Genomic DNA, 24,274 nt, shown 5'->3' with positions numbered 1-24,274 from the left:
ACCTGTTAACTCGTTCTCTTTCATGGGTTAACTTTCAATCAGATCAGACAAATGCAAACTGCTCAAAATATCGCAGCTAAAGTTATTTTTAATAAATACCGATACAACCATGTTGCCCCACTTCTTTTGGACTTGCATTGGCTACCTATCTCCTTCTATATACAGTTTAAAATTGGAGGTCTGGCTTTTAAGGCACTTTGTTTTGGAACTCCTCCTTATCTTGTATATTTAGTAGTTCCCTATTGCTCAACAAGTTCCCTGTGATCATCTCTAAATGAACTTTTGGTTTTACCTTCACCGAGACAGGTAAGACTGGAGAGTACCATGGGACATTAGTATCTTGTAGCTAGCATCCAGTCTTTGGAACACTCTGCCATTATCACTATCTTGAAAAAAGTTACTTGAAATTCAGGAAGGCCTTAAAATCTTACTTTTTATTTATTTACTAGCTGTACCCGGCCACGCGTTGCTGTGGCTCAGTCTGGTTAAATGGAAAAGAAAGAAAAGAGAAAGCACACGTTTCGAATATGGTTAATTTCACAATGCTTGTGGGTATACAATATTTTTTGTTGTTCCATTGTCTGTGCAGATATAGAGATTGTCTGGTTTGCCAACTCTAGAACACGCAACATATAATTGTCCATGTGAGAAGCAATCCGTGTCTAGATATAAACCGCATAATTCTAGAAATGAAAAAGAATGAAAAAAGAAAAAACAAACTATACTCACTAAATGAACGGTATAGTAAACAACACAGCTCAATTCCAATGCAACGTCACACGAAATAATTAAATCAAAATGAAAATAAATTGAAATCTATGAAAATTCAATTTAACAATCAAACGGAAACATTGAAATGGAATCGAAAATATTTAGTCCAAGCCGTTAAGCCCGTTAAAACAGGTGAGATTTTTGTCCCCTCTCCTCCTACATCTTTGCTCTGCTCCGCTCCCCCCCCCCCCCAGCACCACGAAGGGCCAGAGGCGGCGGCGGTGGTAGGAGCTGCAGCTATGGCCGAGGGGGATCTCGCGAGGCGTAATGGTCCTGCCATCCCAATTCCCTCCCCCCTTCCACAGTGGCGGAGGGACAGGCTCAGAACCCTTTCACTCTATCCTTACAGGCCCCAACTCCTTTGCTCTCCCATTCCCCTCTACACTGAACCCCTTCCACTGTAACCTATAAGTGGAGAGCTGGGGGGGGGGGTAGAGAATCTCTCTCTCATATAGCCCCCTACATAGACTTCCTCTCTCTCTCTTGCACATACACTCTCCCTCTGTCCCTCACACACGCACGCCCAATCCCTCTCACACATACACAATCCCTCACGTAGTCTCCCTCTCTCTCTGGCACTCACACTCGCCTTCAGCACCCATTACCACACTTCTCTCTCACACAGTTAAAACGAGCGGGATTTTTATCCCCTCCCCACCTAAGTCTTTGCTCTGCACTCGCAAGAGCTTGCAAAGTTCCCATGCCAGTTGTGTCTGGGAGAGAGAGGAAAACACTCCATCCCCCCGCCCCCCCCCCCCCACCTCGCAAAGGGCAGGCGGCAGGCACTGCAACAGATTTGGGACACGTTGCCTAGCTTACTTTGCTTTTTCTGGCAGACCTGTGCCTTTAAGAAATCCGATCGGGGGCTTGAGAGGGAGGAGGGAGCAGGGCTCTGGCTTTCACTTTCGTCACGGTGCTTTGCTGGGAGTAGGGGTGGAGCGATGCCCATATAAACTCTTCCCGTGGCGGCTGAGACCCTCGGGTGGGCTGACAGCACTGCCTTCCCCCTCCTCCCACCCCCCCACCCCCCTTCCCGCAGTTGCGGGATATTTACTTGGCTTCTCCTTATCTGCGGGACTCAGGGGGCGGGGGAGGAGGGCGAGCTGTTTTCTGTTCAGCTCGTTGTGCTTTGGCTGCTGCAGGCTGCAGCTGCTTGTGATCTCTTCACAGACGCTTTCTACTGCATTTGCTCTGCTCCGGCCGTCCCAACTCCCTCCCCTCTTGCCCGGTGGTGGACGGACTGGCTCGGCGACTCTTCTACCCTTTCCTCCTCCTATCTGTAACTGTCCGGCAGTCCCTACTCCCTCCCCCCTTCCCCAGCAGGGGAGGAACGGGCTGAGCCGTTTCTCGGAGCGGCGACTCGTCTGCCCTTTCCTCCTCCCCTCTGTGACACCCAGCACGTAGCGCAGAGCTCAATGGTCCGCACATGCGCGGTAGAGCTGCTCTCTACTGCGCATTTGCGGGCCGTGGGTCAGAGCCCATTTATATTGTAGATAGCGTGTGTTGCTTGTACGTCCAACAGATGGCACTGTTTTTCCAAAAAAACATGTTTTTACCTGTCACAGGTGTGACATCTATATAATATAGGTATATAAAATCGTGCATATTCGAATGCAACGTTGTGTCAAAATTTCAAAGCAATCGGTGAAGAACTTTCGGAGATTTAAGATTTTGAACAAACGAACATTTACATTTTTATTTATATAGATTGTGTTTTCACAAAACAAGACAGCTTGTCACAGAATCAGGGTACAATACAAAGAAATAAAGATAAAAAAGGAATATGATAAATCATTAAACAAAGGAATCACTAACCCCAAATACGAGGAAATTTGGGGGAGCCAAGGGTAATCAATGAGCATAAATTGTACTTTATTGACTGTACTTTGTACATCAATTTAATTTACAATCTTTAAGAAATGTGATTAATTAAAAAATAAATTGGAATTGAATATTGTTACAATTGGTTACAGGAGGAGGGAACTGAGATGAAGCAAGAGTATTATCCCTCACCCAGACTGTGTAAATTAGAAAAAGTAAGGATGGCTTGGGGAAGGAGAGATAACAGTCAATTGTTAAACAATGAGAAAGACATGTACTGAAAGAGTAAAAAGAGTGAATGAAAAGACAAAAAAAAAAAGCAAATGACGAAAGACGATGGAACAGACTGAGAGGAAAAAGCCGCTTGGCACAGAAAGGCTGAAAAACATGTTTATTTAATCAATCTCTGCACTTCAGTATGCTATATAATTTTAAATTTATGTTATACAGAACTTAAGCTATGTTAGGAAAAACAACAAAGGCATGTTCCATTTCAAAACAGAGGGTGGGAGTGGGTGGGGAAAGGTCTTCAAATCTCTGCCCCAGGTGTAATTTCGATTACTTATGATTTTGCAATAAACACTTTTCACTGAAGTCCATGCATATTATAAAATCCAGGGTCGGTGCGCGCAAGGGGGTGCACACTTGTGCACCCCCTTGCGCGTGCCGAGCCCTAGGGGAGGCCCGATGGCTTTCCCCATTCCCTCCAAGGCCGCTCTGAAATCAGAGCGGCCTTGGAGGGAACTTTTTTTCGGTTCCCCCCCCCCCACCTTTCCCCACCTTTCCCTCCCTTCCCCTATCTAACCCACCCCCCAGCCCTACCTAAATCCCCACCCCACCTTGTTTCATAGAGTTACGCGCAAGTTAAGAGTCGGCGCGTAACTTGCGTGCGCCGACTCGCTGCCGGCACACCAGGCCCCGACACAGGCCGCCATGTTGGGGCACTCGGCCACGTCCCAGACTGCCCCCAGATCGCCGCCATGCCCACGGACAGCAGCCCCGCCCACGGCCCTGCCCCCAGACCGCCCATTTTTCGAAACCCCGAGACATACGTGCATCCCGGGGCTTGTGCGGGCCGCCGAGCTTATGCAAAATAGGCTCTGCGCGCGCAGGGGTAGGTTTTAGGGGGTTACGTGCGTATCTTACATGCGTAACCCTTTGAAAATCTGTTCTATATTGAGAACTTGCATAATTGAACATCAGTCTTGACTACACTTGGGGTGTCAGGAGGCCCCTTTGGTTGATCACTGGCAAGAAATTAGGCATGAGATTTTTGATTTAAAATTCTTCGTGACCGAGAAAATTCTTCACTTGGACTGGGGTGGTGATTTTTCCACAACTTTGGTCTGCAGGAAACAGAAATTGATTTTTGAATTTAATTCATTAACTCCTTTTGATATTAATCGTGAAATTGGGTGGTCCTCTTTCTTCTGACTACCCACTGTTTTTCTCCTCCAACTTTACTGTATTGAATTGTATACACTGCCCTTTCCTTTTTACCTGATAGTAGAACTGAAGGTCACGGGCTGTTTTCTGATTGGTTGGCCAGCTTTGGCACAGTTTTCCTGATAAATGATGAGTAAGCCCCAGCGCATTAGGAGAATCGCTGCCATGTAGAATGCTGTCATATTTATATTTTGAATAATCCTGTTGGTATGATACATCTTCAGCACACTGCCTAGAAAGTTGTCATTATGGGTAGCTTCATGTGTTTAATCTGGGCACTATTTTCCTGCAGATCTGAAATGTTTATCAAAATTTCTTAAAACGATTTGGAATGTTTCTCTGGAACATCTAAGAAACAGTAGGCAAATTCTAAATGTTTTAATGTTAAAGGTTTATGTGTTATCTGTATTTGCCTCTGTTCTAATTTAAATCCTTTGCTCTATAGATGTGAAACTCTTCTCATTGGTTTCTCCCAAAGCAGTCCCCTTGACAAAACACAATCATGTCGAAGGACTGGAAACACTTTTAATTATAAAATTTGTGTGACAAGCATTTGGAATAAACAGCAGTACTGACATTGGATAAAGACTCTTTATTAAATGACTCTGAACAGAAAAATGTAATTACACATTCCCTTCATTTCTTGTAGTTTTCGCATGTATAATTTTTCGTGTGTGTATTATTTATTCTAAATACTTGTCCATTTTACCATTGAAAGTGCTTCCAGTCCCTCGACATGATTATGTTTCGCCAATGGTCTGCATCGGGAGGAACCAATGAGAAGAGTTTCACATCTATAGAGCAAAAGATTTAAATTAGAACAGAGGCAAATATAGATAACACATAAACCTTTACAGTCAAAACATTTAGAATTTTGTGTTCCAAGCTGCTTCCTGTGTTACAGCACTGAGGACCTTGCTACAGGTCGTGGAATCCATGACTCCATTCCCAGGACCCCCAATTACCTTATTCCAGCTGCTAGAGATATCTGCAATACTCTTGATTACAGCTCTTCCTATCTTGTCTCCACAGCCAAAGAAGCCAGTCCCTGCAATAAATCTGCTCCAAAGAGACTTCTTTCCAACCAGTCCACACTACAGACTCTGCTCCAACCAGTCTGCTCAAGAAGGACTCAGCACCAACCAGTCCACTCAAGAGAGACTCCAGTCCAGCAGCTCCATCCAGAAGGACTCTGGTCCAGCAGCTCCATTTCAGAAGGACCCCATTCCAATGGCTCTACTCCAGAGGGACCTTGATCTAGCAGCTCTGCTCCAGAGGGATTATGGTCCAGTTATTCCACTCCACAGGGACTTCGGTCCAGTGACTCCATTCCAAAGGGACCCTGATCCAAATGCTATGCTCCAGAGGGGCCCCAGTTTACTGATTTTGTTCCAGAGGGTCCAAGATCTGTGACTCTGCTCCAGAGGGACCCTAGTCCAGTGACTCCTCTCCAAAGTGGCCCTGGTCCAGTGACTCTGCTCCAGAGGGACCTCGGTCTAGTGACTCCACTTGACAAGGACCTCAGTCCAATAAATCCACTTTAGAGGGGCCTCAGTCCAGCAGCTCCACCTCAAAGGGATCTTGGTCCATAAGTTCTGCTCCAGAAGGACTATGCTCCAACCAGTTCACTCCAGAGGCATCCCAGTCTGGAAGCTTCACCTCAGAGGGACACCAGTCTGGTGTCTCTGCCCAGAGAGTCCCCTGTTCAGATATTCTGCTAGAGCTGGGCTCTGATTCAGTAACTCTGCGATCCTACAATTCTACTCTGAGCAGACTTTGATCCTATAATTCCGGCCTAGATGAATTTGGACTTAGATATCCCATGCCAGGCAGACTTGCCTCCATCTACTCTGCATCAGGTGGACCTGGCTCCACTGATTTCTCTCCAGTGACTCCAGTTTTTGCTGCTCATGCTGCATAGCCCAAGACCCTAATCCAAGCTGCATTTGTAGCCTCCAACCCATAGACTAGGCACTCTATAATTTATCCAAAACCAGTATCTGCAGGCATTACAGGAAAAGCTTCTGCCTTTGCCTTGTGGAACACCTATCGTACTGTCCACAGCCCCCATGGCAAATGAGACCCAGGAGGAGGAGTTTTAAAAGGGGGGAATGTAAAGATTATGGGTGCTAAGCAACTTCCCTGCCAGCAGAGGTCCTGACGGAGCCATGCTCTCACATGCTCTAGTCACCTCATTGATGATCCCATGACTCAGCAAGGCCAGCCCTATTTAGCCCAGCCTCTCCCTGCACTTGGTACCTCTTCAAAAAGTCACCTTGGCTCCTTGCTTTGGTCCACCTTATTTTCCTTGCTACTGTGTGGCCCCTGCGGTCTTCTTGGTTCTCCTTGCCTTGCAGCCCCCTTGGCCTCCCTGCCTTATCTTGCAGCCTCCTCAGCCTTCCTTGTGGTCTCCTGGGCCTTCCTACCTTGGCTTGCAGCATCTTCAGACTTCTTGCCCAGCCTAGTGGTCTCTGGACCTCCTAGTCTCGCTCTGTCTTTCCTTATGGCCTGCTTAGGCCTCCTTTTCTATTTCTCCCTTTTCTTGTCTTACTTGTACCTTGCTTTGCAGTAGTTCCTGTTGGCCTGTAGTGTATTTCCTTCCCCTGTCCCTGTAGTCCTGTCCAGTGTTGTCTTGTCCTGGCCAGTCCTTGCCTTCAGTTCCAACCCTTGTCTCACATTACTTCCTTGCTTTCAGTCCAATCTCTGTCTCCAGTTTCAGGCCTTGTCGACTGTTCCAGCCCATGTCTCCAGCCCCTGCCTATAACCAGCTCCTGCCTTCCATTCCAGCCTTGTCTCCAATTCCTGTCCTGCCCATCCACTATGATGTACCATGCCAGAAAAGACCTGCTCTCCCCCAGAACCTGCAGGCTCAACCCAAGGGAGAGGGGGCTAGTCAGGAAGAAGATCTTGGCTTACTCTGTCCTGAAGTCCTGTACCGTTCCTTTATGGGGAATCCCTGAAACCAACCTGCCTGACCATGCAAAAATATATTAATTTAACTGCAAAACACTGCTATCATATCGTAAATTGGCAACAGTTAGAAGGCAATTTATAGCACTGTTATTACCTTGTCCTTGATATTCCCTTGATAACTGGTTTCAGCCATCTCTCACTCAGCATCCAAATGGAAAATATTTCTGTGATGGAAAGAAATGGAAACAAGACAGTTTTTTATATTTTCCCATTTTTCACTATGCTGTTTTATGACTTCCCTGCCACTACTCTGACCACAAAATTATGTCCATAAAATCCAAAGAGCTTTCAGTTTAAAGAACCTAAATTTCATAAATTAGTTTCCTTAATTGGCTTTGTAATAGATTAACATTGTTGCCTTCTTAAGTCAATTTATGGAATTCCTAGCACACTTCTATTACCTTAATCTTGTACAGAATACTGACAGATTTAGTTCAAAGGCTATTACATTGTCACCATGATAAGTTGCAGTTATCATTTTTATTTGATTAGTTTACTTTGTCCTTTGTCTTTATGGTATTATCATTGTAATTGCTTTATAAGATTCTCTGTTACTGCTGGGTGACTGAATTCTAATATTATTTACCGAGGCTCCCATTATTTCTCATGGGGCCTATTCATTAGCAACATGCATTAATGCATGTCACACTTTCATAAATAGTTGAGTAAAAAATATTTTCTCCTATTTGTTTTAAACGTACTACTTAATAACTTAATTGCTTGTCCCATAGTTGCTGTATTTTTTAAAAGAGTAAAACACTCATTCTCATTTATTCGTCCACTCCACTCATTATTTTATAGACCTCTATCATATCTCCCCTCTGTAGTCTCCTCAAAGCTGAAGAGCCCTAACCTCTTTAGTCTTTCCTCATATGGGAATTGTTCCTTCCCCTTTATCATTTTGGTTCCCTGTCTCTTTGCTTTTTCTAATTTCAAGTTTAGCTGCCAAAAAGACCTCAAAACCATAAAGCTAAATAACACTGCCACCCCAATTAAAAACAAAAACGAACTAATAAATAACTAGTTTAAAACTAACAGAACCATTATTTAACATGGACATCCCACCTCAAGTACAAAATGATAAACAGCAGTGTTAAAGCATTCACCTGCCTTGAGAGATAATTAACACCATTAATTGACCCTTCATAGAGAACTAGTACTACTCAAAGTTATATCATTTAAAAATTAGTGTAACATCTGCCTTAAGTATATACAGTATCTACTGTGCACTGTTTCATGATGACTTATCTCACTTAAACTCCATAACTTACAGCTGTACTATTTACAGTAGCTGCCATTGTACTACAATAAAACTTGTAAACTGTTCTCTAGCTAGCACCAGTAACAAAATGTTCCTTGCAACGTGTTACAGTAAAATTGAGGTTGACTTATCAAGTTTTCCCTTATGTTAGTATATTGTATCCTCACCAATATTCCATTGTTTTTACCTTTGCTCTATATATTATCAAATTTTTCAAGCAGAAAGAAAACAAACTTGATTGCCTCATGGGTGCATGATTATTTATTTAAAATTTTTACAAGTCACTTATACAAAGCTCTGGGTAGCATAAAAATTAACATATATAGTCATATATAAAATAATAAAAATATAACCTCACAGACAGCAGCAAAACAGTATACAGCATAGCACATTTGCTGGAAGTAATACAAATATATATTTTTCTACTACGTAAAATTTCCACAGGTTAAATATCTTTAGCTATTCGGTCATTCATTTAGCTCAGGATTCTTACACAATTGAGGCTGATTATCTGCAAAAACAGATTAGGTCAACAACTTACAGCTTCAGTTTTTTTCTGTTTGGAAAATCAACAGTTTTAGAATGGAGGAGATATGTAAAAAACAAACAAAGATTGCACTTACATAAAATCTTTTGGTTTTGAGTACTGCTAGTGTAGGTATCTTCCTAAGTGGACAGTAAATTTTGTCCACCCTCCAGTCAACCAAGTTGTTGTGCTTGGTGCAGAATGCAGCTAAGTCTTCTGCTAATGAATGGAGACCTGACTCAGCACTCTTGCAAAACTGAATGTTTCCCAAAGACTTGGCAAACATCACAAAATGAACACTGCAGGCACATTGTTTCCATGATCAGCTGGGCCAACTCAGAACTTTTACAAGGTGCAATAATTTTTGCAGGTCCTAATTTTTCATTAACACCATAATTAGAGTTGCCAAAATAATAATTTGAGTAAGAGCAAGCTATATTTCTACTATTAATGGTTTTGTTAAGTTAGCCACGTGCGACTGCCTACTCTACTAATTATATAGGGAGGGCAATTTTTAAACTAATTTCCATGGGTAAAACATGTTTTACTCACAAAAATGGCCTTTCACAAAATTGCCCAACCAATACGCAAATAACTTATATCCTAGTCACTGAACAGAGGTGACCCCTGGGACAAAGTTGGGGAGGGATTTGAACTTTGCAATTTCAAAAGAATGCATGTTCATTTTCCTGAAAATTTTCTAACATAACATAAGAACATAAGAATTTGCCATTCTGGGTCAGACCAAGGATCCATCAAGCCTAGTATCCTGTTTCCCCAACAGTGGCCAATCCAGGTCACATGAACCTGGCAAAATCCCAAACAGTAAATAGATCTCATGCTGCTATCACACAGTGATAAGTAGTGGCTATTGCTTAAAGGCCCAATTTTAAAAGGGCCATGCGCATAAATTTCAGTGGTTATCTGCGTGGCTGGGCCTTGCCTGCGCTGTGCGCATTTTACAAAGGACCTGGCCACACACGTAACCCCCGTTACGCGCTGAAGTGCTGGGCCTGCTAAAAGGGGCGGCACAGAAGGCGAGGTTTTGGCAGGGAGGGGCGGAGCAGGGGGGGGGGCGGGCTAGGACAACATCATTAGCCGCTGTCCCAAGGAAGCACGCGCCAACAGCTGGCCAGCGCATGGAAGATACTTCTGCTCCAGATGAGCAGTAAGTATTAAAATAAAAATTAGGGGCTAGGTAAGGTTAGATTAGGGATCAGGGAGGAGACGGAAAAAGGTAGCAAGGGAAGGGTTAGGGTTAGGGAAGTTCCCTCCCAGTCTGCTCCTTAATCAGAGCGGACTGGGAGGGAACTGGGGAAGGCCTACTCACGTCACCAAGCATACTTTATAAAATACGTCACGGTCTGCTCACACATGCACGCGTGGATGTTAAAATCCGGTATGCATGTGCCTGCAGATATCATATTTTATAACACGTGCGCAGCAATGCACGCGTGTTATAAAATCGGTGTGTCCATGTGCGCGCACAGCTTTGAAAATCTACTTTTAAGTCTACATGGTTAATAACAGTTTATGGATTTCTCCTCCAGGAGGTGAAGACTCTTCAGATTGGAGAAGAGAAAGCTGAGGGCACATATGATAGAGGTCCACAAAATAATGAATGGAATGGAAAGAGTAAACATGAATCAGTTGTTTACTCTTTTGAAAAGTACAAAGACCAGGGGTTACACAATGAAGTTATTAGGTAATACATTTAAAACTAATAAGAGAAAATATTTTTTTAGTCAACGCATAATTAAGCTCTGGAATTTGTTGCCAAAGGATGTGGCGAAAGCTATTAGTTTAAAAAAGGTTTGGACAAGTTCCTGGAGAAAAAGTCCATTAAATATTAAGGCAGAGTTGTAGAAATCCACTGCTTATTTTTGGGACAAGCATCTTGGAATCTATCTACCTCTTGGGATCCTGCCAGGTACTTGTGACCTGGCTTGGCCATTGTTAGAAGCAAGATACTGGGCTTGATGGACCTTTGGTTTGATCCAGTATGGCAAGTCCTATGTTCTTACCTTGTCCAAACCTTTTTTAAAGCCAGCTACACTAACTGCCCTAACCACATCCTCCGGCAACAAATTCCAGAACTTAATTGTGTATTGAGTGAAAAAGAATTTTTTTTCTGATTTGTTTTAAATGTGCTACTTGTTATTCTAATGGGATGTCCCATAGTCCTATTATCTAAAAAAGTAAATAACCAATTCACATTTACCCATTCTAGTCAGCTCATGATTTTATAGATCTCTATCATATCCTCCCTCATCCATCTCTGCTCCACGCTGAATAGCCCTAACCTCTTTAGCCTTTCCTCATAGGGGAGCCTTTCCATCCCCTTTATCATTTTGGTCACCCATCTGTGTACCTTTTCCAGTGCAACTATATCTTTTTTGAGATGTGGCAAATAGAATGGCACACAGTACTCTAGGTGTCTCACCTTGGAGTGATACAGAGGCATTATGACATTCTCCATTTTATTCATCATTCCCTTCTTAATAATGCCTTTCATTCTGTTTGCTTTTTTTGATTGCCCCAACACACTGAGCTGACGATTTCAACATATTATTTACTATGTTGGCTAGATCATTTTCCTGGGTTGTAACTCCTAATGTGGAATCCAACATCGTGTAAGTACAGTATGGGTTATTTTTCCCTATATGCAACACCTTGCACTTGTCCACATTAAATTTCATCTGCTATTTGGATGCCCAATCTTCCAGTCTCACAACATCTTCCTACAATTTATCACAATCTGCTTGTGATTTAACTACTCTGAATAATTTTGTTTCATGTGCAAATTTGATCACTTCACTCATCATATCCCTTTCCAGATCATTTATAAATATATTGAAACGCACCGGTCTAAGTACAGATTCCTGAGGCACTCCATTGTTTACCCTCTTCCATTGAGAAAATTGACCATTTAATCCTTCTCTCTGTTTCCTTCTTTTAACCAGTTTGTAATCCAGTTTGTAATCCACAAAAGGACATTGCCTCCTATCCCATGACTTTTTAGTTTTCTTAGAATCTTTTCATGTGGGACTTTGTCAAACACCTTCTGAAAATCCAAATACACCTCATCAGTGGTCCCCCAACCCTGTCCTGTTTCTCTCATGCATATTCATTGTGGATATCCTGAAAACCCGACTGGCTGGTGGGCCCCCAGGACAGTGTTGAGGACCACTGCACTACATCACCTTGATCCACATGTTTATTCACCCCTTCAAAAATAGTAGCAGATCTGTGAGGCAAGACTTTCCATGGGTAAATCCATGCTGACTGTGTCCCATTAAATCATGTCTATCTAGATACTCTGTGATTTTATTTTTAAACAATGTCCATGCCGACTGTATACTCTTAACCTTCTGCCGCTGCACCTTTCAGTTTTTGCCTGTTTTCCTTATTTTAACAAAGTTTCCCTTTTGAAAGGTGAGTGGGAGGGGGAAAGGGATGGGAAAGGAGGAAATGAAAGGCATGAGGGGAGTGGAGATATAACCAGGGGGCAGAGCTAAGTTATCCCACTAACAGCCTTTATTAAGAAACATTCAGCTAAGTTAGCCAATTAACTTTAGGCCTGTCTCAGAGCGGTTCTAAATTCATCCAGCCAAGTGTGGCCAGATAACTTTAGACTTAACCAGCCATGTTCTTTTGAATATAGCAGGTTCAATGGCAATAGTATCAACAGAACAAAAATGTGCACATGGGCCTGATGGCCAATTCCCAAACCCTGATTCATTATATAAAAACTAGGCCCTGCCAGGCCGAGCCCCACCCCCCCTCCCCACTACACACAGACAGACAGACACACATACATACTGTTTCAGTACCTGACTACACTCACCCCCTTTTCAATGTATAAAAAGTGGCCCCTGCCAGACTGATCTCCAACTTCCCTCCAAAGCTCTCCAGATGGACTTTAAAAATAAAACTGGTAAGATAACTCAATATCCTCACCCCCTTCACAGTTAGCCAAAATGATAACTCAATGCCCTTTCCTTTCCCTCCTTCCCCCCCCCCCCCCCCCCTCTTAAACCTCCCACACCAGGTGGGTGGAAGGGTTAGAGTTAGGGTAGGGAGGGAAAGAGAAGCAAGAGCATTAATTTTTCATTTTGGGTAACCAGGAAAAGTGTGTGTGTGTGTGTGGGGGGGGGGGGGGGGGGGAGAGAAGCCACCAAGTGGCTGTGTCGGTTTTATTTTTAAAATCTATCTGGAAGGCTTTGGAGGGAAGTTGGAGATCAGCCTAGCAGGGGCCGTTTTTTATACATTGAAAAGGGGTGAGTGTAGTCAGATACTGAAACAGTACAATTTGTCCGGCTAGGTCTGGACTTTGCTGAACAAATGGCACTGAAAATGAACATTTTTAATGCTAATTTTCAGCAGCTACTGACTAAGGGCCTCATTTTCAAAGGAGTTTACCGCGCGCGATAAATTCGCAATAACAGCCGTTATCGCAAATTTGTCAGGGGGCGGAGCATATGCAAAGCTATCGTGTGCAGCGAAACAGCCGCAGTGTTAGCGCGGCTCCTATCGCGGATAATAGCTACAACCCTGAGATTTGCGTTACGGGGCCACTAAAGGGTTATCGCGGTCAGAGAGAGAGAGAGAGAGAGAGAGAGAGAGAGAGAGAGAGACTTACTATAGTGCCTATGCCCTAGACAGGTATTTTAACCCCTATGGGAGGGCCACCTACTAACTCGGGTTGGGGATTAGGTATGAGCTCGGGGGTTGGGGGCCACTTTCGTATTCCACATGAGACCTACGGACAGAACAGTGCTCTCTAGTGCAGATTTGCTGGCCGTCGGAGTGAGGACGCTCACTCCAAGAAGTGGTTTGGGCAACGTTCTCTCCACCTAGCTTGATGGACACTCTACCTGGGCAACAACAAGCTAGGTGGAGAGAATGTTGCCCAAACCACTTCTTGGAGTGAGCGTCCTCACTCCGACGGCCAGCAAATCTGCACTAGAGAGCACTGTTCTGTCCATAGGTCTCATGTGGAATGCGAAAGTGGCCCCCAACCCCCGACGCTCATACCTAATCCCCACCCCGAGTTAGTAGGTGGCCCTCCCATAGGGGTTAAAATACCTGTCTAGGGCATAGGCACTATAGTAAGGCGCTCTCTCTCTCTCACTCTCTCTCTCTCTCCCTGAAACGGGCTGTCTGGGACTATCGTGGCCCGCGATGATTGAAGTGCAAAAACTGGCAAATATCGTGCACTGCGATGAAACACCGAAAGAATCATCGCACACTGGGAAAACATCGCGTGCGGTGCTAATGTTTTCGCAAATGGCGAAAACATCGCCGCACGCAATGTTTCCCCACTGCACGAAAGAAGCCTCATTTGCATTGGTAACGCCCCCAAATGCGTTACCAATGCGATATTGGAAAATGAGGCCCTAAGTGGGCAATCCCAGTTATACAAATAGCAGTCCCAAATCTAGTCGATTAAATTTTGCCGATCTATTTAGGTGAATTTTAAGCCAAAAACCTAGGCAGTTAGATTCAGCTAAAATTCAACTAAAAATATTTTTACCATTCAGCAACTCTTTCAGAATCTACCCTTTTACTTTTAAAGGTGATGATCAAACATATCAGTTCTTCTATTAAACATACAGAGGTCATTTCACACCCAGCACTTTCGGCCTCCAGGAGATGAATAGCGACCAAATATTGAGTTTTCCTGAATATCAACTGTCAAAAACACAGTAATTTTCAAAGGCATTTCCAAGGGCAAAAAACACAGAGGCTTCATAGGAGGAAATGTTTTTTTTTACAAAATTGCCTACCCACCATCAGAGACACAATCGTGCTCTATCTTTTTCATTCTCTTCTCAGCATCTATCTCTTCTTTCATTACCATCTCGTCTCTTATCTTTCAGCTCTCACCTACCCTACCCCTGCAAGTCCGTTATCTCTATCTTAATCTTTTATGGTCCAGCAGTCAGCCTTGTCTTCTCTTAGCTAGAAGGAATGCTTTTGTTTTTATTTTAAGTTATCATCTTGCCATATTATTATGTTTCATTTGTTATGCATTTCCATTTTAAATTTGTAAGATTTTTAAATTTGTATTAATTTAATTAATTAATTTATTTATTTATTTAAAATTGCTTATTTACTGCACCCTCCACAGTTCGGGGAGTGGATTATTCATTTCTTATGTTTTGTGTATTTTTTGTTATTGTTTATTAAAAATTTTACTACTTTGATGTTAGATTTTTATGGTTTCTTGTTAGAGAATAAGGACGATCAATTATATAATCATCCCTGAAGCAGACATCTTGTCAAAATGTGGCCATGTCGGGTGCATTGGATTCATCATTGTGCTCATTTTAAATTTGAATTTATTGTAAATATGCTTTTATTGTTTTAAATTGGTAATATTTTAACACACATTTTAAATATTTATTTCTTCATATATTTTATTATCTATTTATCTTTTTGTAAACCACTCTTGTTGTTTTCATATTTATTTGTGTGGTTAACCTACCTCTCTATTTGTTTTTCCATGTTTAAAGGGAACCCTAGCAACAATAGGAAATGGTGACCCTGTAGCCCTTACCCTTGGATTAATTGGCAAGGTGTCCAGGGAATTGTATAGAAAACGTGTAAAGCTGAAAGGACCTTTAGATGCAGGAGGACTTGCTTCTTCCCAGCCCATTGATGTAGAGGAAGGCTCAGCCCAAATTCAGGCTGAAGAAGCATACTGGGAAGGAAGTCACTTCCCTGGGAGATATAAAGGGTAAGGATGCTCAACCCGACAGGTCCGGCAAGGGAATGTGAAAGAGTGTCCCTGAAAACCCTCCTTAACAGGTTCTGGATCAGGTATCTAGCCTGGTCTAACTTAAAAGCTAGAGAAACAAAATAACTCTATGGGCAGGTCCCCTGACAGCAGGAATAAAGGCATAGGCCCAGAAGGGAGCAGACAGGCCCCATGTCTCCAGGAGAAGACAGCTTCTGTAAGAAGGTGAATACTGAAGTAAATACTGAAGATAAATGCTAAATGTGAATGTGCTGAAGGTAAGCCACTTAGGTTGGATAATATACTTGTGGAAAATAAAGTTTACATAAGAAGAGTCAGAGTCCAGAGTGTGCCTGTCTTCTGGGAGTTACAGATTTTTTTGTGTTGTCTTACAGAGATGTTGACCTGGTGCTGCAGAAGTGGAAATTGAGTGAGGTCGGCCAGTGGTTCAGTAGTGCATGGGGTTACTGGTTGGTGTGAGAACTGGATACAGTCCCGCAGTACTATTTTTAAGACCCATTGATTCTTAGATATTTGGTTCCAGACTGTTGGAAATAGTTGGATTCTGCCCCCCACCTTTCTGTTTGATGATGGATTCTGATGGATCAAAAACTTTGAGCCAGTTTTACCAGCTGTTGCTGTTGCAGATTTTGCTGGCAACGCTCTCTTAGATGGTCTTTTGTTTGAGCCAGTTGAGCCTGTGGTGATGTTGCGCCTATAGGCAATATTGATGGTAAGATCTCTATAATATCCTTGGGTAGTAAGGATATTTATAAGACAAGAAAGGTCTTCTGCCATTAGGATGACAGTCTGTCAATGTTAATAGAGAATGAACTGCCACATTTTGTTCTTTTATCTGGGAAAAAGTTTCCCGCAGCTTTTCCCCAAAAAGGTTGTCACAGAGACATAGTAAGTCAGCTAACTTATTGTAGACATCTTTTCTAAAGTTACTGGCTCTGAGCCACACCATACAACATGCTCCAATGGGTACAGCAGATATACATGCTGTTCTATCAAAGGATTCGTACACTTTGTAGCAGATGTTAATAGCCTCTTCCAAATCATAGAGTGGAGCTGGGAAATCTGTTCTGCTGTTTCCGAGTGAATAAAGGGCTTTAAATTTTGGACACATTCATAAATGTATTGTACCATGTAGAATTGCTGTGTTGTGAGTCTCGCTATAAACATGGAGCCCTGGAAACCTTTTTCCCAAACTCATTGAGAACGCAATTATCTTTCCCTGGAGGAGTGTTAGAATGAAGGCAGGTCTTTTTTGCCTTCTTCATGGCAGACTCTACTATGACAGAATTATGCGGGAATTGTACCACTCCATATCATGGTGATTTTTTTATCCTAAATTTTAGATCCAATTTATGGGTGGCTGTAATGCCCGAGAAAGGAGTTTCCCACATTTTCATGAGGACTATGTCTAATACCACGTGCGTTGGTAAAGCAGAGGGTTCTGCTGTAATGTCCAGGATTTTTTTAAATTCCCATGACTGGGGTCTGGATCTTTCTGTATTTCTAAATTAAGTGCTGTTTCCATTTTCTCCACAAACCTGGATTATGTTAAATCCTCCAGTAGAGACATGTGATCCGGCAGCCCTGGATGCCCGTGGAGCTGCCAGGGAACTCCCCTGGAGAACAATTACTGGACCTGGGTGACTGAGGTGAGCGAGGAGGGCTAACAACCCTTGAGGAAGTGAAGCAGGTGGTGGTCATTCACTGGAGGTAGATCTCCTCTGTCCTGATGAAGAAGTCGGTAATGGTAGGGTACCTGGTGTTGGCGAGGGGGAGTTGGCACTACCTGAGAGGGAGAACCCCCGCAGGTCCCCACCGTTGGAAGGTGAGGCTGAACTGATGCAGGGGCCAGCTGGAGCTTCACCAATACCAATCCCGTTCCCCACAGGTTGAGCCTTTGGGTGCATGGGGCTGGCTGGTCTTAGGTGGGCCCCTGCGGAGATGGTAGAGGAGTCGTAATTCAGTCCGAAGTTGGAAGCCAGAGAGTCGTTGGTAGCCAGTCTGAAGTCAAAAGCCAGAGAGTCATCGATAACCAGTCCAGAGTTAGAAGCCAGAGAATCACTGATAGCCAGTCCAGAGTCAAAAGCCAGAAGATCCGGCTGGGAGGACCAAGGGACTGGAGCAGGAACAGGACTCGGAAGCACCAAGAAGCACCGAAGACACCACCAAGGCGAAGCAGACTCATTGCCAAGTCGAGGAACAGGAAGAGGAGGCTCCAATAAATAGTTCCTGGTTCCTGACATCATCCAGGAGGCTGAGCTGCATCAATTGGTGCTGGCCCTTTAAGAGAGCTCAGGAGGCGCGACCATGTGCCTAGGGAGGGCCCTGCCCGATGAAGGCTGCTGGGAGCGGAGGCCTGTGGCCTGGTGCCATGAAGAGGAGGTCGTCACGCCTGCCGCGGACTGCGGCACAAAATTGACAGTAGGGACCGCGAGAGAGGAGGAGGCCAGAGGCTTGTGCCGGAGGCACCTCCCCACTGCCTTGCAGATGCCAGTGGCGGTCCAGACACCCAGAGAGAGGAGGTGAGAGGGGCCGACCGTGACCTCCCACGGCCAGGGTATCTAACATCTGGCATTACTTTCTGAGGTGAAAAAGAGATGATCAGGTAGGCTGTTGGGAATGACAGCTGTTCTGGTTCAGGTACAAAGGAGGTAAAGAAGATTTATGTTATGTCTTATTTGTTTCATAGCCTGTTGAGACCTCTGTGCAGATGTCAGTGATGGGGCATCTTCTTCTGAGACGAGAACCGGTTCTTGCTCCGCAAATGGCAGAAGATTGGAAGGCAATAGAAGAAAGGAGCAGATAGAACCTGGAGACTGTAGTTGTAGGCCTTGAGTAAGAAGCTGGAAGACTGGTAAACTCTGGTGATGGAGGATGGGAGCTGTAATCTGGCCTCCTCTAGAGAAGCAATTTATGCTGCATATAGTTGAGTAAGTAGGGCGGCTTTTAAGATTTCTTTTGCATACCTCTCTTCTTGGCAAACTGGCAGTATTGGAAAACAGTGGCCTTATTGTTTTGACATCTTAGATGTTGTCAAGCGAGGTGATAAAGGGGAGAGGTTTGGCACCTTATCAGAAGTGATATGCAGCCCCCTCTTGATGTGTTTGCTTTGGATGTGACGATTCAGCAAATACTTGTATCAATGCTTGCATCAAGATTGACTTCTGATGTGTTGAATGCCTCAGTGCTATCTGAATTGATAACTTCCATGTATCCTCCTTTTGAGTCTTTGATGTCCCATGCATCGACTTCCCTGACTCAGACTTCGTTGCATGGTGCTTTGGTCACTCTGATGCATTGTGTGTCGACCAGTCCAATGCAGCTTGTTTGGATGTACTTAATGCAGCTGTCTATTTTGGAGACTTTGATGCTCCATATGTCAACTGCTTCAAAGGCCCCAATGCATTCTTTTGTGCAGCTCCTTTCACTCGATGCTGCATCGATAATTTATTCTTTTTAGACAGCACTGGGGCTGATAAAGAGTCTCAGTGTTTGGTCTTGGTAGACACTCTGACTGACCCCATAGACTTATGCCAAATTGGTGACAATGCACCTTGGGGCTGTCCAGTCTGAGTCCTCATAGTGCGGTTAAGAGATACTGGAGAATTTACTTCAGCTGCTCTTTGATGAAGGTGAAGAATGATGATTTATTAAAGTGGATCTGCTCTTAATTTCAGCTCTCAAGCTGGCTATCTTATCTGCTCTGGAGTGCTAGGTTCTAAGAGACATCTGACCACATGCCGGGCAATTTGGTAGGTCATGATCCAGGGCCAGCGCTTCCATTAAGTGAACTTAAGTGGTTGCCTATTGCACCGACCCTTAGTGGGCACCGGACAGCAGCCAGGTGGTGCTGCAAGTGGAGCCTATTCCGCTCGTGGCAAAGAGGAGTAGAGATTCGTTTGGCTGTTTGCAGCCCTGAGAAGCATACAGTCACAGCACGAATGACGTAGGAGTAGATGGGCCGAAAACAGGCGGGGACAGCACAAACGGGGGGGGGGGGGGGGGGGCAGGCGAACACAAGGCAGAAGTCACCTATTACCCCTGTACGCTGTGTACGCTGGCCCTATTTTGGTCCAAACCCTAACAGAGATAACATAGATCGTGGCCATCAGTGATTGCCATAATCTGGCCACAACAGTAGAATTTGAACCCACTTACCTTCTTATTGGTAGCCATGAGGAAGATTCTAAAAGTTCCTGTGAGAATTTCCAACTTCCTTCTCTTTTTCCTTTTTTCTTCTGTTTTTTAGAAATAGTAAGGCAGCACTGAAAAGTGATGTTGTGAGTCGCTGGAATCAGCGAGGAATCAAAAATAGACTAAGGAGAAAACTTTGAGAGAGAGACAGCCATCCATACAAAGTTCAGATGAAAAACAGACTGAGGAGACTCTGAGGCAACTCCTAGGTAGGAACTCCCACACATGCTCAGTGGAGCTCAAAGCTCTACTAGCTTGGAGAGAGAGTTCCATTCAGTGCCATATGATGATATCACCCACAGATCATGGTTAATTTAACCCTGCTTATTGACAGAAAATGAAGATGTTGTGATCACCTGGGACATTCCTATTCCTATTGATAAAAAGCTTGATGCAAGTGTGGCTCTCATTCCAAACTTGTGACTTTTTGTCTATATGGTCCATGTTTTACTATTATCTAACATTTACTTAACCACTACCCATAGAAAATAATGAGTTGAATTGTTTTTAGTGGAAGATCGTGTAATATGGTTTATGTATCTTTACGTCCAGATGATATCATATGGTGACAGCTTGTCGTATAAAGTATGAAATAGACAAAAACTATCTTTTTCTTTCAACCCTTTTTGTCTGCTTCTTTTCAACTCTTAGGGGGCCATTTATCAAAGTGCTATATGGCATTTTCGCATGCATTAAGGTGTTTTCGCATGCAAAAAATGCCTTTAACGCATACAAAAACGCCTTAACGCATGCGAAAACGCCAGCTTAAAACCACTCAAAATGGCATGTGCGAAAAACATCACAACCATGATAAAGACCTATCACACAACTTTATGCAAATGAAAAAGGTGTAATTAAAATTCATGTTAAGTCGTACAATATGGCTTTGCAAAATGGTGAGCCCAGCCCATTTGGCCAAAATTCCCGCCCCCAATTTCCTCCCCTTTTTCTTATTTGCATCGCACCAAACGGTATGGTGCTTTCGCCTGAGTTAATGGCATTTTCGCATGCGTTAATGGCGTTTTCACATGCAAAAGCACCATAACGTTTGGTGCAATGCAAATGAGAAAAAGGGGAGGATATTGGGGCGGGAATTTTGGCCAAGTGGGCTGGGCTCACAGTTTTGCAAAGCCACATTGCATGACTTTAACTACACCTTTTTCATTTGCATAAAGCTGTGCAATAGGTCTTTATCATGGTTGCGGTGTTTTTCGCACATGCCATTTGCTCCTGGAGATGGAGGGGGAGAGAGAGAGAGACTAGCCATAATGCCCTCACACTAGATTGGTATTTACCTCTCTATGGGAGGCCCACCTAGTAACTTGAGGTGAGGTTTAGGTATTAGTGTGTGGGTTAGTGGCCACTTTCACATTCAAAGTGAGATGTACGAACAGAACAGTGCTCTCTTGTGAAGATTTGATGACCTTCGGAGTGAGGAAACTCACCCAAAGATGAGATCTTTGGGTGAGTTTCCTCACTCCGAAGGTCATCAAATCTTTGCAAGACCGCACTGTTCTGTTCGTACGTCTTACTTTGAATGTCAAATCCAGGCCTTAGTTTGGTTGTGTTTTGTTTACTGTCTGGTGCTGAATTCAAGACAGACCAAATTTTCCATGGAGAGAGTTATCTAACAACTATTTCAGGGCTTAAGACTTAGATTTGTTTTGGAAGAGTCCTTAGGAGGAATCATGGGAACACCACCAAATAGAACATCCTAATGTGAGCCCCATTTGACAGTGCTTGCCTCCCACTAGCAAGGGGCCTCTTGGACACTCTGGTTAGTTCTCCTAGCTCTGTGGTCCACACTTTCTGCTGGTGGCCCTATTGTTCCTGTTTGGACACAGTTATATTCTAGGCTCTCAGTCTGCATTTTGCTAGAGTTTGGTCTTATGTTTGGTCTTTGTGGTCCTAGTCTCAGGCCTATGTTTAGTGTTCCTGTTTATTCCTAGATTGCTTTGTGTATTCAATGTTCCTGTTTGGTTCTACATTCCTCCTGCAGTGTCCTTCACTGCTTTTGAGAGTACTTTCATGTCTTTGGGTTTTCCTTCAGTGGTCCTGTCCTGTTTCTATGGGTGCCTTCTTGTCTCCAGCTTTGGTTTGTATCTTGTCTTAGTGTGTGCCTTGTTTTTCATGTTGTTCCTGTCCAAGTCCTGCCAGCCACCAGCACCTGAGAGCGCAAACTGAGGGGAAGGTGGCCGTCGCAGGCAAAAGATTCCTGTCTCTGCTCTAGTTGTAACCCACCAGTCTTGTCTGTGCACCATTCACTCTTGGCTTTGAGGTCACCCCTCTGACTGACTAACTTGTCACACCTGCCTTTTGGAAGTCTCATCATTTACTTCATTTGCAAGAAATGAATAAATAATTGATGTTATTATTGATCATCTGTGCTGCTTTTTGCCAGGAATAAATTTCCTAGGTTGAGGTGTTGTGCTGTTGAGGATATTTTGGTTTTGGTACTGTCTATTTTTACTGTGGAAGCTTGTGGTAGTTGAGACTTGTTTAAGACACCCTATTTTTGTGTTTAATAAAGTTGTCAGTGAACTGTTACTAATAAGATGAAGTAAATCACTTGTGGGTTTGTCTGTTCATCCTCAGAGGGGAGATGTTTCCCTGTCCAGTAAAGAAAAAAAACTTCTGCGCCTAGTTCACCACACCATTTCCTCAACCACTTTTCAAAATCCACTAACCAGTGGGATTGGAATCCCTCAGCACCTGGTCATATTTTATATACTGTAATAGGGGTTATACAAGAAAACCATACATTGTGATAAAGGAGAAAAACACAAAAATGGCAGTGCTAATAGAAGTCTCAGTACCAAGTGACTATTCTGTACAACATATGGAGAAAATGATCCTCAAGTATCAAGAGAAGTAACCAGAGACCAAACAAATGTGGCAGAAAGATACAGAAATTGTCCCAATTGTATTGGGCATCACCAGCCTGATTCCAAAGAACTTCCAAGCACACTTTGATATTTTGCCTGTACATATTACATCCTATGAGCTCCAGAAGGGAGCTTTTTTTGGCATAATGCAGGTTTTAAGAACACAAGCAGTCAATTTGAGAGCTTGAGATCATTCCCAATTTATCCTGGCTTGTGAATGAGATTCGTTCCTGCCAAGGTCTGCACAAGCAGCAGCAGCAGTACCAGGTCTCTCTCTGGTCCAATCCTATGCATAAACACCCTCTCCCTGGTTCAGCCCCATGCAGCAGCACTCTCTCCTTGGCACTGCTCCAGTTATATTGAGTACCACTGGTCTGAATGAAAAGAGTTTCGAAGTGCATCTTCATATGTTGCCCATACATATATCTTACAACCTCCAGAAGAAGGGTCTCTTTGGTACAATGCAAGTAATAAGAAAGGCATTAGAAATACATTTGATAGACTGAGATCACTGGCTTATAAGTGAGGTTCATGGTATTTATAACACTAACCTCCATATGGAAATATTACCTCTAAACAGCAGCAGAAGCAGCAACCACTGATCTCCGTACAGTCCTGAGCAGCAGTGGCAGGAGCATCAAGAAAAACAATTCTCTGCATTGTCTGTCAGCAGCACACCTGGCCTGCAGGTCCCTTTCTACTGAGGGTCCAGATTTATTGGCTCATGAAAAGACCAGGTCTATATTCCTCCACAGTAACCTGCTGCAGGGGCTGGAATGTTTTGTTTTCCTTGGCTGTGTTTCTGGCAGTGAGGCTGGTGCCAGAGATCATTTTAAGGAGTTACAGACCTCTAGATCTCTGAGCTGAAGGGGGTTTCTGTCCTGCGCCAGAAAAGTAAAACTTCAAGGTCCTACTAGTGAAAATAGGCAAAAGAGACTTACTCAGACATCTCTGGAATGATTCACAGACACACAGTGCAAGTTTGTTCCCAAATAGATCTCTTTACTAGGCAATGATGAATAGCAGACAATGTTTTACAAACTATTTACATGTCCACCCAACGAACTATTGTCTGGATTTTACACATACACACACACACACACACACACACACGTCTCTTCCCACCACACTAAGCAATATCAGAATCTCTTCTGGCAATGACTACTTCAGACACAAATCTTCATCTGACTCCAATGCATTTTCTCAGAACTAACAGGATGACTGTCCCCTGACCAACCACAGACCTTTCCAACAGATAAGCATTATGACTGGACTCTGTGGAAATTACTCTTCCAATGAATAATGTCCAATCACCTCCATCCACAGATAGCTGATCTTTTTCTGTGCTCAGCCGAGTCACTGGAAATCTGTGCTGGACAGAGGAAGTCCCTCCTCTGACCTTGGTGTAGTAACTCCAGTTGTTATAATTTCTGCTCACTGACATCTAATTCAACAGAGCTGGGGAACAGCTTAGAAATGCTCATTTATATCTTTTCTGTCTCTCCCAGAAGAGAAACAACTCTTTCCTCCTGAAGTTAGAAAACATTAGTTTTAATCCCACTCTCTTGTCTGTATCGCTCCCCTCTCTCAGAATCTGGAAAACCTAATTTTCCTCCAGCTCAGACACACAAAAA

General features: G+C 43.6%; 1 protein-coding gene across 3 annotated transcripts in view; it reads right to left on the bottom strand.

Moving 5' to 3' along the window:
* Positions 1–24,274, bottom strand: part of SPATS2L (spermatogenesis associated serine rich 2 like) — a 174,722-nt gene that overhangs the window by 100,660 nt on the left and 49,788 nt on the right. For all 3 annotated transcript variants that reach the window (XM_029606208.1, XM_029606206.1, XM_029606207.1), the window contains exon 2: positions 7,106–7,175. In XM_029606208.1, coding sequence (XP_029462068.1) covers positions 7,106–7,144 — 39 coding nt within the window. In that variant the 5' untranslated portion in view covers positions 7,145–7,175. The remainder of the gene's footprint in view (positions 1–7,105; positions 7,176–24,274) is intronic.

This window comes from Rhinatrema bivittatum, chromosome 6 (assembly GCF_901001135.1).
Source record: "Rhinatrema bivittatum chromosome 6, aRhiBiv1.1, whole genome shotgun sequence".
In the NCBI taxonomy this organism is placed as follows: domain Eukaryota; kingdom Metazoa; phylum Chordata; class Amphibia; order Gymnophiona; family Rhinatrematidae; genus Rhinatrema; species Rhinatrema bivittatum.
This window is presented reverse-complemented; position numbering and strand designations above follow the sequence as displayed.